The sequence below is a fragment of the Hemitrygon akajei genome, chromosome 31 (genome assembly GCF_048418815.1).
Source record: "Hemitrygon akajei chromosome 31, sHemAka1.3, whole genome shotgun sequence".
Classification (NCBI taxonomy): Eukaryota; Metazoa; Chordata; class Chondrichthyes; order Myliobatiformes; family Dasyatidae; genus Hemitrygon; species Hemitrygon akajei.
The window spans coordinates 14,115,346-14,135,765 of NC_133154.1; the positions used below are offsets into that span (position 1 = coordinate 14,115,346).

At 42.7% G+C, this 20,420-nt stretch overlaps 1 protein-coding gene across 1 annotated transcript in view; it reads right to left on the reverse strand.

The window, feature by feature from the left end:
* The window catches only part of zc3h7bb (zinc finger CCCH-type containing 7Bb), a 92,700-nt gene that overhangs the window by 42,334 nt on the left and 29,946 nt on the right, over positions 1 to 20,420 (reverse strand). The window contains exons 8-13 of the mRNA XM_073033462.1: positions 17,861 to 17,903; positions 11,703 to 11,962; positions 8,345 to 8,594; positions 6,359 to 6,414; positions 4,850 to 5,009; positions 816 to 977 (exon numbers count right to left, since the gene is read on the reverse strand). Of these exons, the coding sequence (XP_072889563.1) occupies positions 816 to 977; positions 4,850 to 5,009; positions 6,359 to 6,414; positions 8,345 to 8,594; positions 11,703 to 11,962; positions 17,861 to 17,903 (931 nt within the window). The remainder of the gene's footprint in view (positions 1 to 815; positions 978 to 4,849; positions 5,010 to 6,358; positions 6,415 to 8,344; positions 8,595 to 11,702; positions 11,963 to 17,860; positions 17,904 to 20,420) is intronic.

Here is a 20,420-nt window from a genome sequence, read left to right on the forward strand (position 1 = left end):
TATGATTGAAATATCAAATGCACAATACTATCAACCTCCGCTTTAAATATACCCTAAGTCTTGGCCTCCACAGCTGTCTACGGCAATGAATTCAACAGATTTCTCAACCTCTGGCTAAAGAAATTCCTCCTCATCTCTGCTCGAAAGGGACATCTTCTTATTCACAGGCCAAACCTACAGGTCCTAGACTCTTCCTAGATTGAAAACATCCTCTCCATGTCCACTGTATCTAGGCCTTTTACTATTTGGAGGTTTCAATGAGATCCCACCTCATTCTTCTAAACTCTAGCAAGTACAGGCCAGAACCAACAAACACTCTTCATATTTAACCCTTTCATTTCCCAGAGTTATTCTCGTAAACCTCCAGAGGACTCTTTCCAATGTCAGCACATCCTTTCTTAGATATGGGGGCCAAAACTGCTCACAATACAAATATGGTCTGACCAATGCCTTATAAAGCCTCAGTATTACATCCTTATTTTTCTATTCTAGTCCTCTCGAAATGAATGCTAACGTTGCATTTGCTTTCTTACTCCCAACTCAACCAGCAACTTAACGTTTAGGGAATCCTGCATAAGGCCTCCCAAAACCCTTTGCACTTTATGAATTTGCTCCCCGTTTAAAAATAATCTACCAAAGTGTATGACCGTACTTCCCCACACTGTTCATTGGAATTACTCCAGCAAAAGTCAATTCTTATTTAAACTACTTCGTTTCAGTTTTGCATTTATAAGTTACTGTTGCATATTGCATATGTACATCTGCTGGTTTAGGTCTCCCTTATAAGTAGAATGGAATTACTTGCACGACCGTACCGTTACACAAGTAGTATGGGCCTCCATAATTATTCCGGGTAGGTCTGGGCCTGATTTTCTTCCATCGTGAGTCCGTTGAATTGTTCAGTCTTCCAATCAAAAGATCTTTTTTACATTTATGATCTAGGTCAGGGTTATAAGTGTAATCTAATGCCTTAGCTCCTAAAAAAAGACAAAACACACAGGGAGAAAAAAACATAATTAGAACAAGGTTGGTGCAATAGGACAAGGTTGGGAAACTGGTACAAACAAATACGATTTAAAAACATTGGGAATGGGAAGACAGGTAAACCATATAAAACACGCATCACCTTTCAAATAAAATTACAGATTAAAAAAAACTGTATCTCATCCAGTTTTCCTCAAAAATTCATGTCTCCCTAACCCTTATGTGTCCAGGAATCTAAGTATTTCAGCCATGAACCGATCATTTTCAGCCCTCTGGGGTTGAGAATGATACTCAGCCCTCCAAGTGAAAAACTTCTCATCTCAGTCACGTGTGCCCCATCCCTTAGGTTCACCATGTCCTGGTTCCAGACTCTTCAGCTAGAAAGTGGAAAAAAAACCTTTCACCACCCAACGCTCAGGAACACCATCTAACTCTTGGGAATTTCAAACATTTAAAAACCATATTTTAATTTTTTATTGAAAAACAGCGTGAAATAGGTCTTTCCAGCTCTTTAAGCCACATTGTATCAGCATCGCCTCAGTTTAACCTTAGCCTAATTTTGGGACTATTTACAATGACCAATTAACCTTCCAACCGATATGTCTTTGGGCTGTGGGAGGAAACCAGAGCACCCGGAGGAAACCTATGCGGCCACGGGAGAACGTACAAACTCCTTACAGGCAGTGGCGGGAATTGACCCTGGGTCGCCTGTACTTTAAAGCGTTGTGCTAACCACCACACTACTGTGCTGCCTCACTCTCATCTTTTTATATAATTCCAAAGAGTATCAACCACTTCTATTTGGTCTCTTCTAGTTGATATAAACTGCATCAATTTTTTTTTGGTGAAGCTTTCATTCTCTGCCTTCTTCCAGGTATGTGGGACTACTGGCATCAGAATGTAGTCCAACATGGCTTCATCTGCTGACCCAAAAGAGAAGTGATTAAAGATGAACAGAAAATGCCAAAATACTCAGCAGATCAGGCAGCATCTGTACAGGGGGAATGAGAGATTTGAACTTGTAAATGTTAGAAAACAAGCATGTTTAAAGTTGCAGAGGAAGGAGAGAGGCGGAGTGAACAAAGGGAATGTCTGCGGAAAGGTGGAGGCCAAGGGAAGCTTAATGACACCAATGATGCCGAGAGAAGATGAGAAAGGCTTGCTGACTGCAGGTGGTCTTTCCTGAGGGGCTGTAAATACAGTGAGATGAATGTGGATGCAAAGAGAAAGAAACAAAAATGTGGGATATGTGGGACATAAGACACAGCATTTGCTAAAACATGTAAAACAAACAGATGCCCAGCAGGTTAGGCAGAATCTGTGCAGAAAGAAAAACAGGGTTGAGGTTAGAGGTCGATGTCTATGTACCAAGACTGTAAGGTTCTGACGCCAATTTGGAAAGGCCGGTTATCTGACATCGTTGATCCAATATTGAGCTCCGAGCCTGTAACATGTCTAGTCAGTAGATGAGGAACTATACCACTGGGCTTCAACAAAATGGTGTAAGACCCTAAAAGCAGGTCAGAGTCTAGGCAACTAAATGCAGCTCATTTGATTATAAGGCTAGCTACTTAAGTTGCAACACCATCAGTTTTTCACATTCACCTCTACGATTCCCTCCATTGCCCAATGGATGCCTGGATCCAATGGATCTCAGCTAATATTGCCATCTGTGAGTAATGGATATTAGACAAGAGTAACCCTTTCTGAGGAAACTAGTTAGTGTCCAGCTGTACTACCAGTGAAACCAATATTAAACGCACTCCATTTAAAAAAATAAAGCAAAACCCTATTGTGGAGCAACTCAGAATTTCCCTCTCTTCAATAATGGCAACTCCACTCATTTTTCCCCACCCTTTAGAATAGTCACCTGTGGTACATTGCTACTGAATATTGGGTAGTTTATTGCCCTATCAGATAAAAACTAGTTTTATTTTTCACATGTACATTGAAGCACACAGTGAAATGCGTTGTTTGCATCAAATCAGCGAGGATTGTGTTGGGCAGGTGTCACCAACACTGCATGTTCAGAATTCACTAATACTTATGTCAGGATGCTGTCTATTGACTATATCTCAGTGTTTAACACAATCATTCCTACAGCTCTGATTCAAAAGCTTCAAAACTTGGGGCTATGTACCTCCCTCTACGACCGGATCCTTGACTTCTTCGCCAGAAGACCACAGATCAGAAATAACATCTCCACTTTGCTGACAATCAACACTGGCACACCACAGGGATGTGCACTTAGCCCACCGCTCTACTCTCTCTACACCCGTGACTGTGTGGCTAGGCACAGCTCAAACGCCACCTGTAAGTTTGCTGATGACACAACTCTCGTTGGCCAAATTTGAGACGGTGGCAAGAAGGGGTACAGGAGCAAGATGTATCAGCTAGTCGAGTGATGTCATAGCAACAGCCTCACACTCAGTGTCAGTTAGGACCAAAAGAACCGACTGCATATTTCAGGAAGGGCAAGAGAAAGCGACAAGTTTCACAACATATGCCGGAGATATTAAACCTGATTCTGATTCTCACTAACACTAACCCTAACCCGTACGTCTTTGGAATGAGAGGGGAAACCAGAGAATGTGGAGGAAACCCGTGTGGTCACGTGGAGAGCATATAACAAGCAGAAGTGGGAATCGAATCCCAACCTTACAGCCGGCGCTGTAAAGCATTACACACACGGCTGCGGTGCAACCCGGCAGTATGCACGTGCTTCATGTCCTGGAAATGACAGGCAATCGGACCTGTCATCATAAGACCTCATAAGAATGTAAATAAGGCTGAAAGAGTATAGAGCTAATTTACAAGAGTGTTGCTGGAACTGGACCTATAGGTTAGGACTTCATTCCTTGGAGGATTGATGGAGGTATACAAAATTCAAGTCGAGTCACTTTTATTGTCATTTCAACCATAACTGCTGGTACAGTACATAGTAAAAAAGAGACAACATTTTTCAGGACCATGGTGTTACATGACACAGTAGAAAAACTAGACTGAACTACGTAAAAAAAACACAGAGAAAGCTACACTAGACTATAGACCTACACAGGACTGCATAAACAGTGCAGACATCACAATAAATAATAAACCGGACAATAGGGCAAGCTGTCAGTCCAGGCTCCGGGTATTGAGGAGTCTGATGGCTTGGTGGAAGAAACTGTTTTATAGTCTGGTCGTGAGAGCCCGAATGCTTCTGAGCCTTTTCCCAGATGGCAGGAGGGAGAAGAGTTTGTATGAGGGGTGTGTGGGGTCCTTCATAATGCTGTTTGCTTTGCAGATGCAGCGTGTAGTGTAAATGTCTGTGATGGCGGGAAGAGAGACCCCGATGATCTTCTCAGCTGACCTCACTATCTGCTGCAGGGTCTTGCGATCCGAGATGGTGCAATTTCCGAACCAGGCAGTGATGCAGCTGCTCAGGGTGCTCTCAATACAACCCCTGTAGAATGTGATGAGGAGTATAGATGGAGTATCTGCAAGCAGGCTTTTTCCACTGAGGTTCGGTGGGGCTACAACTAGGTGATGGGTTAAGCGTGAAAGGTGATAAGTTTAAGGGGAAACTTCTTCACCCGGAGAGTGTTGAGAGCGTGGAATGAGCTGCCAGCACAAGTGGTGCGTGCAAGCTCGATTTCAACTTTTAAGAGAAGTTTGGACAGGTAGATGATGGGAGGGGTATGGAGGTCTGTGGGCTGGATGCAGCTTGATGGGACTAGGCGGTTTAAACGGTTTGGCACGGATCAGATGAACTCGCTCTGTGCTGTACTTTTCTATGACTCTATGAACCGCTGACTGCTAGCGCCCCATCAACCAGGAGGCCCAACGCTGAGCATCAGGGATCTAGCCACGGCGCTTTCTTTACCTGATTTAACGAAGCAGGAGGAGCAGGCCTGGCGCAGATCGTGCGTATCACTGAGTGGGTTCTTCGTCAATGGTGACGGGACTGACTCACCGCCTCTTTGCACTAATCCCAGGAGAGCCGCAGGATGGCCTGATGCAGGCAGGCAGTTCACTTGCTTACCCTGACGCAGAAAGAGGGGGTGATCATTAGGAAGGAGCAAAATTCCAGATCTCCTTACACTCTCCTGCAGTCTATTGTTGTCTGATGGCTCACATTGTACAAGGTACACAGTAAATTTTATTAGCAAAGTACATATATGTCACCACACGCAACCTTGTGAGTAATTTTTTTGCAGGCATTCACAGTAAATACAAAGAGACACAATAGAATTAATGAGAAACAACACACAAACAAGAGATGCACAAACAACCAATGTGCCAAATACAACAAATTGTGCAAAATATAAGAAGATAAAATAATAATAATAAATTATCGAGAACATGAGTTGTGGAGTCCTTGAAAGTAAGTCCATAGGTTGTGATATCAGTTCAGTTGAGGTGAGTGAAGTTATCCACTCTGATTCAGGAGCCTGGTAGTTGAGGGGTAACAACTGTTCCAGAACTTGTGGGTGTGGGACCCAAGGCTCCTGCACTTCCTGCCCAATGGGAAGAGAACATGGTCTGGATGGTGATTATGACTCTTACTTAGGCAAACTCTGACAGCAAATCCACCCCGATCCTTCACTACCAATTTCCATCAGGTGTGGAAAGCTGAAAAATTACCCCTCTCCCCCTCTTCATTTCCCCACTCTGGCCCCTGTCTTCTCCTCACCTGCATATCACCTTCTGCTCCTTCCCCTTCTCTCATGGTCCACTCTCCTCTCCTATCAGATTCCTTCTTCTCCACTTCCCAGCTTCCTACTTCATCCCCCCTCCCTCACTTGTCTTCATCTTCTCACTTGTACCTCTTCTACTCCCTCTAACTTCTTACTTTGACCTGCCTTTGAGATACAGAGTGGATGATGCCCGACCCTCTTGAGTTCCTCCAGGATTCTGCTTAGAAAAACTTGCTGTCCATTGATCATTTCCAAGTCTAAATATTGGAACTATAACCCAACAGCACTGTGGGAGAACAATGACCACAAAGTTATCAGAAAGTAACATCACCACCCATTCAATAAATGCCCACCGCCAAAATTGAATTAATCTGAATCATTTGATCTTTGAACCTCAGCGGCCCCTGACTGTTACCTACTGCCTTTTGCCAGAAAGCAGGTAGAATGGCGCCCAGGTGAGAATGGACTGAGATTCTCTCACCGTCAAAATCTGGGGGTGGCCTCCATCTTGGTTCATCAAGGCCGCAAAAGGATTGAATCACAGCTTGGAGACTTTGGGGAATAAGCGTGGAGACGACTGATGGAATGGCTTGTGAAAATTAATTCAATCAAAGGTTTTCAGGACCAATATGCTCCCTGGACTAACCACAACTCAAACTGCAATAAAGGAGGTATAATGAACATAAGGGACTCACCAAAGGGAAGCTGCTTGATACGCCCTTGTTGTTGTTTGGTGTCATTGGTCTTGATACTGGTGAGGCATAAAATTGATCATCATTATTTATCTTGAGCTTCTGAGAAACTGATACTCATTCTCTCTATCAAAACCCTGAACAAAATTTACTCTAAAATTAACAGACTATTTAGAACCAAAGATTAGTGCCAGTATTGGCACAGCATAAGCTTCTGCTCACAGCTCTCCGTTCAACTTATCAGAACAAATGAAGCTGTGCTACGAAGCTAAAGTTCTTCTTCACTCTTCAGCTGGCACTGGCAGTAGGCTTTAGGCCAATAGTTCCTGACCTGGTGATTTAATGGTCTCAGGCCTGAGAGCGAAGGTCGCAGATACTTTACTGAAGAAAAGAATTGCAGCATCTGCAATTGTATATAAAATTATGAGGGACATAGATACACTAAGTGCAAGCAGGCTTTTTCCACTGAGTCATGGTTTAAGGGTTTAAGGGCTGGCGCAGTAGCTTAGTGGCTAGCACAATGCTTTACAGTACTAGCGACCAAGGGTTCAATTCCCACTGCTGCCCGGAAGGAATTTGTACCTTCTCCCCATGACCCTGTGGGTTTCCTCCTAGTGCTTCGCTTTCCTCCACAGTCCAAAGATGTACCAGTTGATAGGTTAATTGGTGGTGGTAAATTATCCCGTAATTAGGCTGGGATTAAATCGTGGGATTGCTGGTCAATGCTGCTCAGAAAACCTACTCTGTGCTGTATCTCAATCATTAAATAAATAAATGAGGGGGTACAACACTCGGAGAGCGGTGAGAGTGTGGAACGAGCTGCCACTGCAAGTAGTGGATGCGGGGTTGATTGCAGCATTTAAGAGAAATTTGGATAGGTACATGGAAGGGAGAGGTATGAAGGGCTGAGGACCAGATGTAGGTTGATGTGACTGGGCAGATACATAGCTCACCAGATCGGCCGAAAGCCCTGTTTCTTTGCTGTGGCATTCTAGGACTCCAAGAGCAAAGAAAACCATAACACTCACAACAGTCGGGGTCCTCTGACATCCCTTCCAGTCAGAGGTACGGCTGAAGGATGGGTGAAATAAATTGGTCAGAAAATACAGGAAACTTCAGCAGGGTCAGGTAACAGTTGTGGAAGGAGAAGTTAACATTCCAGGTCAAAGATCTCTCATCGAAACTGATGGAGCGACTTTCACACTAAAGTATTAACTCTGCTTGTCTCTGCACAGATATTGCTTAACCTGCTGAGTGTTTCCAGCATTTTCTGTTTTTATTTTACATTTCCAGCATCTGCAGATTTTTAAAAAATTTCCTAGCTTAAGGTTTCTGGCTAGAATTCAGGGATTCCCAAGCTGGGTTCCATGGACCCCTTGCTTAATGGTCCATGGCATTAAAAAGGTTGGGAACCCCTGGTCTAGATTAAAATGAAGATGAAGAAGAATGAATGTACTAAATAATATTTCAAGCTGGAAGCATACAAACTGGGGTCTCCAACCTACTTGTCATTCAATGAGATGGGATTGATCTGTATCCTACCCTCACCACTTCGACAGAGTCTTACTCGCCAACGGTGTTAAGCAATTTTAAGCCAGTCTCAGATTTACTACTGTGGAAGAAGGTCCCACAACTTACTGCACTTCTCACCACTAACTTCCTTTGAATGGTCTGGCTCTGACTTGAACTGCACGTCCTACTTGGAGAATTACTTTCAAAATCTAAATATCTCGGATGAACGACGCCTTAACTCCCTATTCTCCAAGGAATACTAATTTATCCAATAAGTCTTTGAACAACACCGGCAACATTTTTGTGTATCTGCAGAAACATCCACTGAGGCCAACAGATCCGCTGTGAAATGTGTTGCCCTGTGTAAAATGGACATGTTAAAAGTCTCAGTTACTTTTGTGGGGCAGATTTTAAACAAGCGGAAGTGTTTTGCCACTAAATATGTGGTCAATAGTTCAAGAATGAGAACACCCTTACCAGACTGCGATTCTGTTCCAGGGAGTAGATCCAAAGAATCCAAACTAGTCACAGCTGTGCTTGGACCGATCGTGTCCAGGGTGTCCATCTTCTGGACCGGAAGCAATGAATAGGCTGATGGGAGCGACACTTTAGAGCTAACATCACCCTTTACAGCAGGCGGAAGCACTGGGGCGCCGCTAGGTAAGGCAGCGAGTAGCCTGGACACGTCATTGGGTAGGTTGGTTGGAATCGTCCCTGCCACTGACGTCTGTGGAATAGAGTGAAGAAATGATCACGGAGCATTCCTCCTGAGTCGCCTGCATACTCAGGTATTTCCATATGAAATGATCTGTCTGGATGCCTCATAAACAAAAGCTTTTCACCGTATCTCACTACACGTGACAATAATACACCAATATCAAAATGAGCAAGTTTTGGTGCACCTCACTGGCACTGGATTAAATCGGCAGTGGCAACCTCTACGGCACTGTCCGTGCTTCTGAATGCCCCATCCCAAAGCTTGGGATTGATGAGACCATAAGATGTAGGGGCAGAATTAGGCCATTTGGCCCATCAAGTCTGCTCCACCATTTCATCATGGCAGATCCATTTTCCCTCTCAGTCCCGGTCTCCTGCCATCTCCCTGTATCCCTTCATGCCCCGGCTAATCGAAAATGTATCAACCTCTGCCTTAAATATACATAAAGTCTTGGCCTCCCTAGCTGCCTGTGGCAACAAATTCCACAGATTCACCACTGTCTGACTAAAGGAATTACTCCTCATCTCCATTCTAAAAGGACGCCCTCTCTATCCTGAGCCGTGACTCCCGCACAAGTCTCCACAGTTTTCCTGCTGTTTGGTCCAACTTTGGTGTTACTCTGCAGATTAGGCACAAGGAAACTCCTCTGGGTGTGGGTGATGGGTTTACAGGCCCCTGGGTGATAAAGGTCAACAGGAAGTGGGATGTTGACTTGAGTCACTGGGAAAGCAGCTGAAAAGTTATCCAGCCCCAGGAAGAACAGCACCATTATCACAAGTGCTCAGGAACCTGGCCTGTGGGAGGGCAGGAACAAGATTGATACCTCTGACAAAGAATCACATCCAAAATATTAAAATGCTCCTTCCCTCTGTAGAATATGTGTATTTTTAACACTCACTCATTTAAACAGCAGAACTAAGAGGGACAGAGCACAACGTCCCACCTGGTAGAGTAGATTTACTCTAGTTTTGCCCAGTCAAATGTCAACTAGATCACAATCTTGTTGTTTGAGACTGCCGCACTAAGTTTGGGAGGAAAATGCTGTGAATGGACTGTTCGTGTAATGCTGGTAAATGGACTTCATGAGTATCTACTCAGTAAATGTCCAGCAACATTCAACAGTACTCAAAATGATTTCAAAAAGTAGCAGGTGGCACAGTGGTGCAGTTTACACAGCTTCCTCAGAGAAGCTGCCTTCTCCCCATAATCTTTAGAGGTCTACTAATTAAGTACTAACAAACTCTGCTTTAAGTATACCCATTGACCTTGCCTTCAGAGCAATGAATTCCACAGATTCACTATCCTCTGCCTAAAGAAATTCCTCCTCATCTGTTTTCTAAAAGGACATCCTTTTATACAGTGGCTGTCCCCTCTGTCCTACACTCTCCCACTATTGGAAAAATCCTTTGCACATCCATTCTATCCTTCAATATTTGGTTGGTTTCAATAAGATCCCACCTGCTCCCATTCTTCTAAATTCCACCAGTTACAGGCCCAGAGACATCAAATGCTCTTCATATATTAACCCATTCGTTTCCAGGATCATTGGCTAAATCTCCTCCGGACCTTCTCTAACGCCAGCAAATCTATTTCTTAGATATGAGCCCAGAAGTGCTCACAACAGCTGATGCTGCGGAACAGAGGGGGGAAAAAAATCCCTTAAAGTGGGAGAAACACGGCTATTCTTCTGTTTGTTCAGTTAGCTACCAACCACTCAACTGAAAACCACAACCTTAAATTTGCCTGTACTTTCACCACAGGTGGTTTTGGCTGCAATTGGACAAAGAACAAGCAATCACACCGTCTTCTGTTAGTACAACAGGAACCATCCCGTGGCAGATTGTGTTGCAGATCAGCCATCTGTTGTTGCACCAACACAAGGGGGAACCGTGGCAACGCCGACAGACCAGCGAAGCCAAAATCCCACAAACAGTGGTCAACTTCCCAGGGCCAATCAGTCACCAGTGGCCATGCCTAACTTCACCATGTCTGCCGGTAACTGAGGGCTTGTTTTAGAAAGCTTGAGATATTAATGCCATTCATTCAATGGAAGCCAAGAGAGAAACGTAAAGCAGTTGGTCAATCTGCCACTGACTGGTGGTAAAAGCAAAGATTGAGTTTAATCCGCACGACTATTTCTGCTTCAGTATAGACAACTGAAAGAAGCATAATCATAATCTACTGAACTTGATCTGTTTGTACAAATTGCCATTGACACAATGCACCTGTCTCCAATGGGCCTTCACCCTTGTTCTGCTCAAAAGATCCTAATCTAGCTCTGAAAACTTCATCCTTTGTAAACCTCAACCTACCTCTACTGCTGCCTGTGCTCCTATTCTTCCTCCCCATGAAACGATCCTGTTTCAGTCCTCTACTGCCCTTTCCCAATCTGCTTGCGGTTTGAGATACCATAGGCAGGTGCACTTTCTGTAATAGATCCCTTCTGTCAAATGACACCATGAAATTCATCTATATCATCTCCAATCCCTGTAATATTCTAAGACCCACCCAGCTGCTGAGCAACAAGACCTGCATCGCGTGGTGAAGGTGGCCCAGCGAATTGTCAGTATGGAGCTCCCAGGACTGGACACTATCTATTCCAGCAGACTCAGGATGAAAGCAATCAGCATAACCAGAGACACCACACACCCCGGCCATTCCCTGTTTGACCCGCTGCCGTCCAGCAAAAGATTCAAGACACTAAAAACCAGAACAAATAGACTGAGGAACAGCTTCTACCCCAGAGCCGTGGCCTCCATCACACCACTCCCACAGAACAATGACTGAAACTGTGAGCACACACAAGGACTCAAATACTCGCACTAACGGCACTTTGTGCATTACTGTGATATTCTGGTGCTGCTGTAACTTATTTTCTGCTACTTATCTATTTAATAGCATTTTTCTATCACTGTCTTGTTTTTATCTACCGCTTCGTTTGATTGCCTGAGAGGAAGCCAAACAGAGTTTCATTGTACCTGTGTATAATAACAATAAAGATCATTCAATTCAATTCAATTTACAATCTTATAGTCCTTAACCCAACATTAAACCAGAGCACAAAACCAATCCAAACACGGGAGGTTACGTTGCCTTTTGTCTACATCTGCCTCTTACCATCGGAAATTCATTTGCCTCTCCAATAGAATCCAATAACGTGTCCAAGTCTTCTCCAATGATCTCTCCATCTGCAAATTCATCTGTAGTTTCAGGGACCGAGAGAGAGACGCCATCACCTACTGAACCTTTAAGTGGAGCAGGGTCTTCCTGGGACTGCTGGATACTGAGGGCAGCTGAGAGAAGAGGGCCTGACGGATCACTGGCTGGTATGGGGTTGGTGACTGGACCAGGAGCACATGGAAACTCCAAAGCCAGATCTGCATCATAAAAACAAAGACACAATCGTGGCAAAAAAAAGCATCAAAAACACAATGATTAATCAGTTTTTTGCTCTGGCATTGTTAGTTGGTGAAGATACTCTCTCAGATACAGGATTATAGATCTCAAATAGCCACTACACAGAGCCGCCTAATGGCTGAGATTTGCAACTGGCAATGACTCAGCAAAACTATGTACCAAAATGGCTGCCGCTGTAATTTATAGTGACGTGTACTGATCTTAAAGACTATATAAAAACATGCCAAGAGGAAATGACTTTTGTTGTCAGAAGTTGTGCTGTACACATTTCTAAGAACAGAATCAATCTCCCATAGAAGCATTTTTAGGAAATTTGGTGAATGTGGTGACTTAATTAGGATAGGCAGATCATATTGCACAATGATTTATAAACAACAAGAATTAAGTGGACAAAAAATGAGTAAAAATGCTTTTCTAATACAATTTAAGGTTTGGGTGATAATAATAGCAAAAATGAAAGAAAAATTTGTGGAGTAAATAAATAATGCAGAGAGAAAACAAACGTAGCCAGATATTTATTCCCTTTAATACAGAATATTCCAAAGCTTTGAGTATATCTGAAATATGGTTATGGGGATAGATTATCGGCAAAATATAGATAAAGCAAAGTCCCACAGAACATCTCAGAGATAATCTCGGAAATAACAGTCAAGGGATAAATCAAGGGCAAAAACTTGTGAAATTGGAAATCTGAAATAAAAACAGAATTTAAGTTTCAAGTCAATGTCCTTTCATCAGAGCTGAGGAAAGCAAGAGATAAATGTTTAAGAGGGGAGGAAAGAGAAAGTTTGGGAGGTTGAATAACGCTAGGAATGTTGTTAAACCATCGAGGGGGCATGGTGAACATAGTCTTGATGTAACAACTCCAACTAAAATACAGAGAACATCACCAGCCACTTTACATGGTCTTCTTCCACTTTATTAAAGCCTTTGGCTCCATCATAGAACAGGAAACAGAGAACAGTACAGCACAGTACCCACAATATTGTGCCATCCTTTTAACCTCCTTGAAGATTAACCCAACCCTTCCCTACATTAAAGATCTGGAAGAGGGGACTGACTGCAATGTGTCTAAGTTTGCTGATGATACTATTTTGAGTGGAAAAGCAAACTGTGTAGAAGATACAGAAAGATATAGGTAGGTTAAGTGAGTGGGCAAGGGTCTGGCAGATGGAACACAATGTTGGAAAATGCAAGGTCACCTACTTTGGAAGGAAAAATGGAATAACAGATTATTATTTAAATATTAAAAAATTGCAGCATGCTGCTATGCAGAGGGACTTGGGAGTGCTAGTGCATGAATCATAAAAGGTTGGTTTACAGATACAGCAGGCTATCAAGAAGGCAAATGGGATGTTGGCCTTCATTGCTAGAGGAACTGAATTTAAGAGCAACTGTACAGGGTACTGGTGAGGCTGCACCTGGAGTACTGCATGCAGTTCTGGTCTCCTTACTGAGGAAGGATATACTGGCTTTGTAGGTGGTACAGAGGAGGTTCACCAAGCTGATTCCAGAGATGAGGGGGTTATACTATGAGGAGAGATTGAGTTGCCAGGGACTGTACTCGCTGGAATTCAGAAGAATGAGAGGAGATCTCATAGAAACATATAAAATTATGGAAGGGATAGATAAGATAAAGGCACGAAAGTTGTTTCCACTGACAGTTGAGACTAGAACTAGGGGACACAGCCTCAAGATTCGGGGGAGTAGATTTAGAATGGAGATGAGGAGAAACTGCTTTTGCCAGAGGGTGGTGAATCTGTAGAATTCTCTGCTGAATGACGCAGTGGAGGCTACCTCAGTATATATATTTAAGACAAGGTTGAATTGTTTTTTTTAATACAGTAGGGGAAGTAAGGCAGGTAGGTGGAGATGAGTCCATGGCCATGATCTTATTGAATGGCCTCGGCAGGCCAGATGGCCAACTCCTGCTTCTATTTCTTATGTTCTGCTACATAACCTTCCATTTCTTTCTATCATCCATGTGCATATCTAAGAATTTCTTAATGCACCTAAAGTATCTGCCTCTACCACTATACCTGTCAGGGCATTCCACGCATCAACCACTCTCTGGGCAAAGAAATTTTCTTGTGACATCCTATTATACTTTCCTCCAATCACCTTAAAATTATGCCCCCTTTTATTAGCCCTTCCCATCATGGGAAAGCAATCAGTCAGGAATGAGTGAGGAACATCCTCTTCAAAATAAAATGCCCACTGAAATTTGTTTCCATCTTCCAAATGTTCAAGATTTGGAACATTTCTAAATGTTCAAGTCTTGATGCCAATCAATAGTTTTGCACTAGACAGTTTTAGTGAAGACTGGTGTCAGTGTTAAAAAGCATACTTGATTTTTAAAATCTTGCTTGCCACGATATTACATTGCACCCGACACAAATGTCCTGTGGGAGTGAAGCTAATCCTGAGGGAAACCGTGAAACTGTTTAACCTCACACTAGAACCACAACCACCTCGCACCTCAGAAACTATAACCTCAGTATGCTGATGACTCTTTGGAAGCTTAACTCCAAGACCCTGTCAATTCATTCATTAAAGTATATGAAAAAGATAGGTCTTTTACTCAACATTTGCAAGACCAAGACCCTCCACCAATCCGTCCCACTGCATCGCAGTGCCAGCCGAAAACAGAGATAGAGAAAACCCTGTTACATTACGGATCAGTCCCTTTATCTTGGGAGGAACCTCTTGGCAAAGGCAGACGTGGATGATGAAACTCACCACTGCCTTCAATGCACCAGGCTTCGCACGGTACTGATCCGCTTCTGCAAAATCCTCCAAATTCATCAGAAGGGTAAGGGAACATCGGCAACCTTTGCCAGGCCAGCACCAGCTTTGAGCTGTGGTTCCTCTAAACCGTTACACTGGGCTGGCCAACTCATGAGCACGTCCGACATCGGAATCCCAACAAAAACTGCTGTGGGAGGAGGAAACAGGTTGATGAGGCCTGTAACTGCTCCAAATGGATGAGGAGTATCTGAAATGGCAGTGAGAACCTGGAGTCCATGCTTTGGGAGCAGACACAATCCCAGTGTTGGTGGAAGAAGGAGCATACCATCTCTGAAACTACCAAATCACCGCCCCATCAGCCACAATTGTCGAAATGTAGAAGAGTCCGTGGTAGTCATATAAGCTTCATCAGCCACCCCAGAACTCACAAAACTACTGAGGGAGCAAGAAATCTTCAATCCTGTCTCTGAAGAATGGAGAATAACAGAAATGCCATCCAAAATTGTTAAGTGATGTTGGATTGACTGCATTTGGCTGATTAGAAGACGAGCAGCAAATCATAACAACGAGAGATTCGGCAGATGCTGGAAATCCAGACGAACACACACGAAATGCTGGAGGAACTCAGCAGGTCAGGTAACATCTACGGTAAGGGACTCAGCCTGAAACATCACCTTATTTCCTCTCCATAGATGCTGCCCGACCTGCTGAGTTCCTTCAGCATTTTGTGTGCATTGTGCGACTGGAGGGCAAGGACAGAGTGGACAGCGTGGAAATGGGATGCAGAATTAAAGTGGCATCCAACCAGAAGCTCGGGCTTGCAGAATGAACCAGAGCAAAGCAGTCCTCAATCTGAATTTGGTTGCACTGGAATAGAGCAGATGCACACTGAGCATTATAAGGAACTGCTTCACCTGGAAACTATATAATTAGAGCCAATATTGGTAGGAAGGGAGAAGATGATCAGGCATTCCCAACACTTGTAGAAGAAAGTACTATATCACAAATGTGGGGATTGCATAAAAAATAAACGAAGTGTTAGGTAGGGAATCGTCCCTCTGGAATGCTGTAGTGTGACAGCTGAGGAGGGAAAGATATATTTAATACATAATGGCATTACACAGGAGATGCTCAAAGGTAATCATTTTTTTGAAAGGTTGATGGGGTAGAAAGCGAGGACAATGTGATTGTGGAAGGGAGGGAAGCACATGAAGTGGGGAAGGCAGGAGTAGTACAGATGAGGGTCTAATCAATTCTCGAGGAACAATCATTGCTCAAGGAATGGAATAATGGGTCAAGTGACCAGGTTCTAGTCTCAGTCCCTAAACTTCATGGTATTCATATTTTGTGTAAGTTGCAAAGGCTCAGCTTCACTGTTCAATGATCACAACCCTCCATGTGAAACAGACAATTCAGAGTTGCATTTCCCGATGGAAACCATAAGGGATTGGTTAAATGCTGCTCAAACTCACTGTACTCAGGTTTCTTACAACTGCACAAGAGAAGGGGATTGGTCAATAACAATCCACCATGGACTTCATTTTTTTTGTTTTAATTATCTTTTTTGTAAAAAAAACTACGTAAAATTTATGTTTAATTAATGTTTCTCATGTGAATCTGCTTATCTGTGTGCCAGTGACCTGCTGCAGGTAAGACCATAAAACATAGGACAGAATTAAGCCATTCAGCCCATCAAGTCTGCTCACCCATTCTACCAGGCCTGGCTATTGATTTCCTTGTTTGTTTAGCAATACAACACAGAATAGGCCCTTCCTGCCCTTCAAGCCATGCTGCCCTAGCAACCCCATAACTACGACAATTTACGATGACCAATTAACCTACTGGATATGCCTTTAGACTGTGGTAGTAAAGCGGATCACCTGGGGAAAACCCCACACATTCCACGGGCAGGACGTGCAAAGATCCCTTACAGAACAGTGCTGGAATTGAACTCCGAACTCTGGTACGCCCCGATCTGTGACCGTAGCTAACCGTGATGCTACCGTGGCACCAATAAGTCCAGCGTGGGGAGCCTGGTTCTTACCGGGACACCTACAAGACATCTTCTAAAATAAAAATCACCACACAATATGTTTAAAATAGAAAGAGATAATAAGACCATAAAACCTAGGAGTAGAATTAGGCCATTCAGCCCATTGAGTTTGGTCCACCACTCTACCATGGCTGATTTATTATCTCTCCCAACCCTATTCTCCTGCCTTCTCCTGTAACCTTTGACATCTTGACTAATCAAGAACTAGATAGATAGATAGATAGATAGATAGATAGATAGATAGATAGATAGATACTTTATTCATCCCCATGGGGAAATTCAACTTTTTTTTCCAATGTCCCATACACTTGTTGTAGCAAAACTAATTACATACAATACTTAACTCAGTAAAAAAATACGATATGCATCTAAATCACTATCTCAAAAAGCATTAATAATAGCTTTTAAAAAGTTCTTAAGTCCTGGCGGTAGAATTGTAAAGCCTAATGGCATTGGGGAGTATTGACCTCTTCATCCTGTCTGAGGAGCATTGTATCGATAGTAACCTGTCGCTGAAACTGCTTCTCTGTCTCTGGATGGTGCTATCAACCTCTGCATTAAATATATCCAATGACTTGGCCTCCACAGCCGCCTCGGGCAATGAATTCCACCAATTCCCTACCCTCTGGCCAATAAATTCCTCCTCATCACTGTTCCAGATGGACAACCCTCTATTTTGATGCTGTGCCCTCTGGCCCTAGGCTCCTCCAATATAGGAAATATCCCCTCCACATCCGCTCTATCTAGGCCTTTCAATATTGGATAGGTTTTAATGAGATCCCTCCGATTATTCTAAACTCCAGCGAATACAGGCCCAGAGCCATCAAATGCTACTCATATGTTAAAGTTTCTTATTGCTCCTGTGCATATATGCACTGAAGCGTATGACAACACTTTTATTTTTAGAAGGACAGGTGACCCAATTAAACTGCTGAAAGGACAATGTAAGAGGTGGACAGGGCACTTCTATAGGCTTGGGGAAAGCACAACCTGTTGTTCTCTTTGGCTGCAGTGATGGTTCATTTTTCTACACAAGAGAAACAAAATGGAAACTTACCTGGCTCAATATCATCTATATCACTTGTGCCACTTATGGATATCTGTGGGAGAATTCAGAAAGCGGCTTACAATGTTGTCCGGACTGCCAAAAAAAGTTTGTTAGTTAACCAACATGACACGATGATATGATCGATGAAGGGTTTCAAATATTAGGAATGTCTTTAGATTACAGAGCTGGACTTGATAGTGTTATCCAAGAATAGAGAGGGAAGCAATAGTTCAAAAAGCAAAAAAAAATCTGTGGTCAAGAAAGACGATGATTAAATATTTTTAAAATAATAATATTTTGAATTACGACCTTTGGAAATGGGAGCAGGAGTAGGTCATCCTTCCCTTCAGGGCTGCTCTACCGTTCATCAAGACTACGGCTGTTCTACCATCCTGTTGGGACTCTGCCATATCCCTCAATTTCTTTAATCTATCAGTCTGTTTTGATTGAAATCAATGATTGAAGTTCCACAGCCTTCCAGGGTAGAGAATTCCAAATATTCATTTTCCTCTGAGTGAAGAAATTTCTCCTCAGCTCAGACCTACACATCTGCCGCCCAACTGTTTCTAAACATCTCAGTCAGGGGGAAACTTCTCTGAAACCACTCTATTAAGTCCTGTATGAATTTATACATTTCAATGCTATTCCCTCTCATTTTTTTAAACTGTGAAGAACCTATCATCTCAGGAACCAGTTGTGACTCTGTTGTACTCTCTCTTTGACAAGACTATCCTTACTTAGATGAAGAGAACAAAACTATACATAATATTCCAGGTATGGAATTTCACTTAGATCAAATAGCAATTCCAGCAAAGCCTCTTTACTCCTCCTGTCGTAAACCCTCTCGTAGTAAAAGCCAACATATCATTCACCTTCCTAATCACTTGCTGCTTCTGCAGGTTAACTTTCAGAGATTTACACACAAGGATACCTAGGTGTCAGACCTTGACATTACCCAGTCTCTTATCATTTAATGAACTGATCAGGGTTTGACTGTGAATTGTAAATGAAAGGTCATGTCTAACAAACACAGCTAAATTTTTGAACAGGTTTCTGTTCAAAGTGGACAGTGAACCCATAAACACTACCTCACTACCTTTTTATTTCTGTTTTTGTTTTACTTATTTAATTTTACTATTTATATATATATTGATGTGGCATGTCAACAAATACACTCAAAAACTTCTATAGTTGTACTGTGGAGAGCATTCTGACAGGCTGCATCACTGTCTGGTATGGAGGGGCTACTGCATAGGATCGAAAGAAGCTGCAGAAGGTTGTAAATCTAGTCAGCTCCATCTTGGGCACTAGCCGACAAAGTACCCAGGATATCTTTAGGGAGCGGTGTCTCAGAAATGCAGCGTCCATTATTAAGGACCTCCAGCACCCAGGGCATGCCCTTTTCTCACTGTTACCATCAGGTAGGAGATACAGAAGCCTGAAGGCACACACAGCAATTCAGGAACATCTTCTTCCCCTCTGCCATCCAATTCTTAAATGGATATTGAAGCTTTGGACACTACCTCATTTTTAAAAAAATATACAGTATTTCTGTTTTTTCACATTTGATTTACTAGTTTATTTATTATTATGTTTTGTTTTATTTATTTTTTCTCTCCCTCTCTGCTAGATTATGTATTGCATTGAACTGCTGCTGCGAAGTTAACAAATTTCACATCACATGCCGTTGATAACAAACCTGATTACTTAATGTACAAACGATTTGTAATTAATGTGTTTTTCTATTATTGTGTATTGCATTCTGCCTCAAAGTTAACAAATTTCATGACATATGCCAATGATATTAAACCTGATTCTGAATCTGTGTAAGTGGGCAGAGGTTTGAATATAGGCCATCAGAAGTTCCAAATAGGCGACTTCTAGCAAACATTGAATTTAATGAAAGTTAAGCCAAATTCTTGTACTTGTTTGGAAATTGGTAAGTGGCAGGAGACATAGAGGGATAAATGGCAATTTTTTTCCAATTAGTATCTCAGCTATTCACCATATTTATACAATGATATAGGTAACAGCATACATGAGTAACATTATGAAAATAAATTTCAGTGTAAGCAAATACCCACTTTAGAGCAAGTGGGACAAGATGGCGACATGGTGACATTCTGCTGGATATGTACAATACTTCTAAATATTAATTTAAACTTTAGATCTACAAAGAGTGAATTAGACTTTTATAAGGTGCATAGCAGCCATTCACAGGAAGGATCTTTAAACAACAAGGAACTAATATGGGTTGCACAGTAGCATAGTGGTTAGCACAACACTAAACAGTACAGGCGACCCAGGTTTAATTCCCGCCGCTGCCTGTAAGGAGTTTGTATGCTCTCCCCATGGCTGTGTGGGTTTTCTCCGACACTCTAGTTTCCAAAGGTAGGTTAATTGGTTACTGTAAAGTGTCCATGATTAGGCTAGGATTAAAAAGGGGCATGCTTGACCGCACAGCTCAAGGGCTGGAAAGGCCTATTCCGTGCTGTAACCCAATAAATAAATAACCAAATGAGCTTGTTTTTTCCCAGTGAAGTTAATTGAGGGTTCAGCTAGGTCTCTC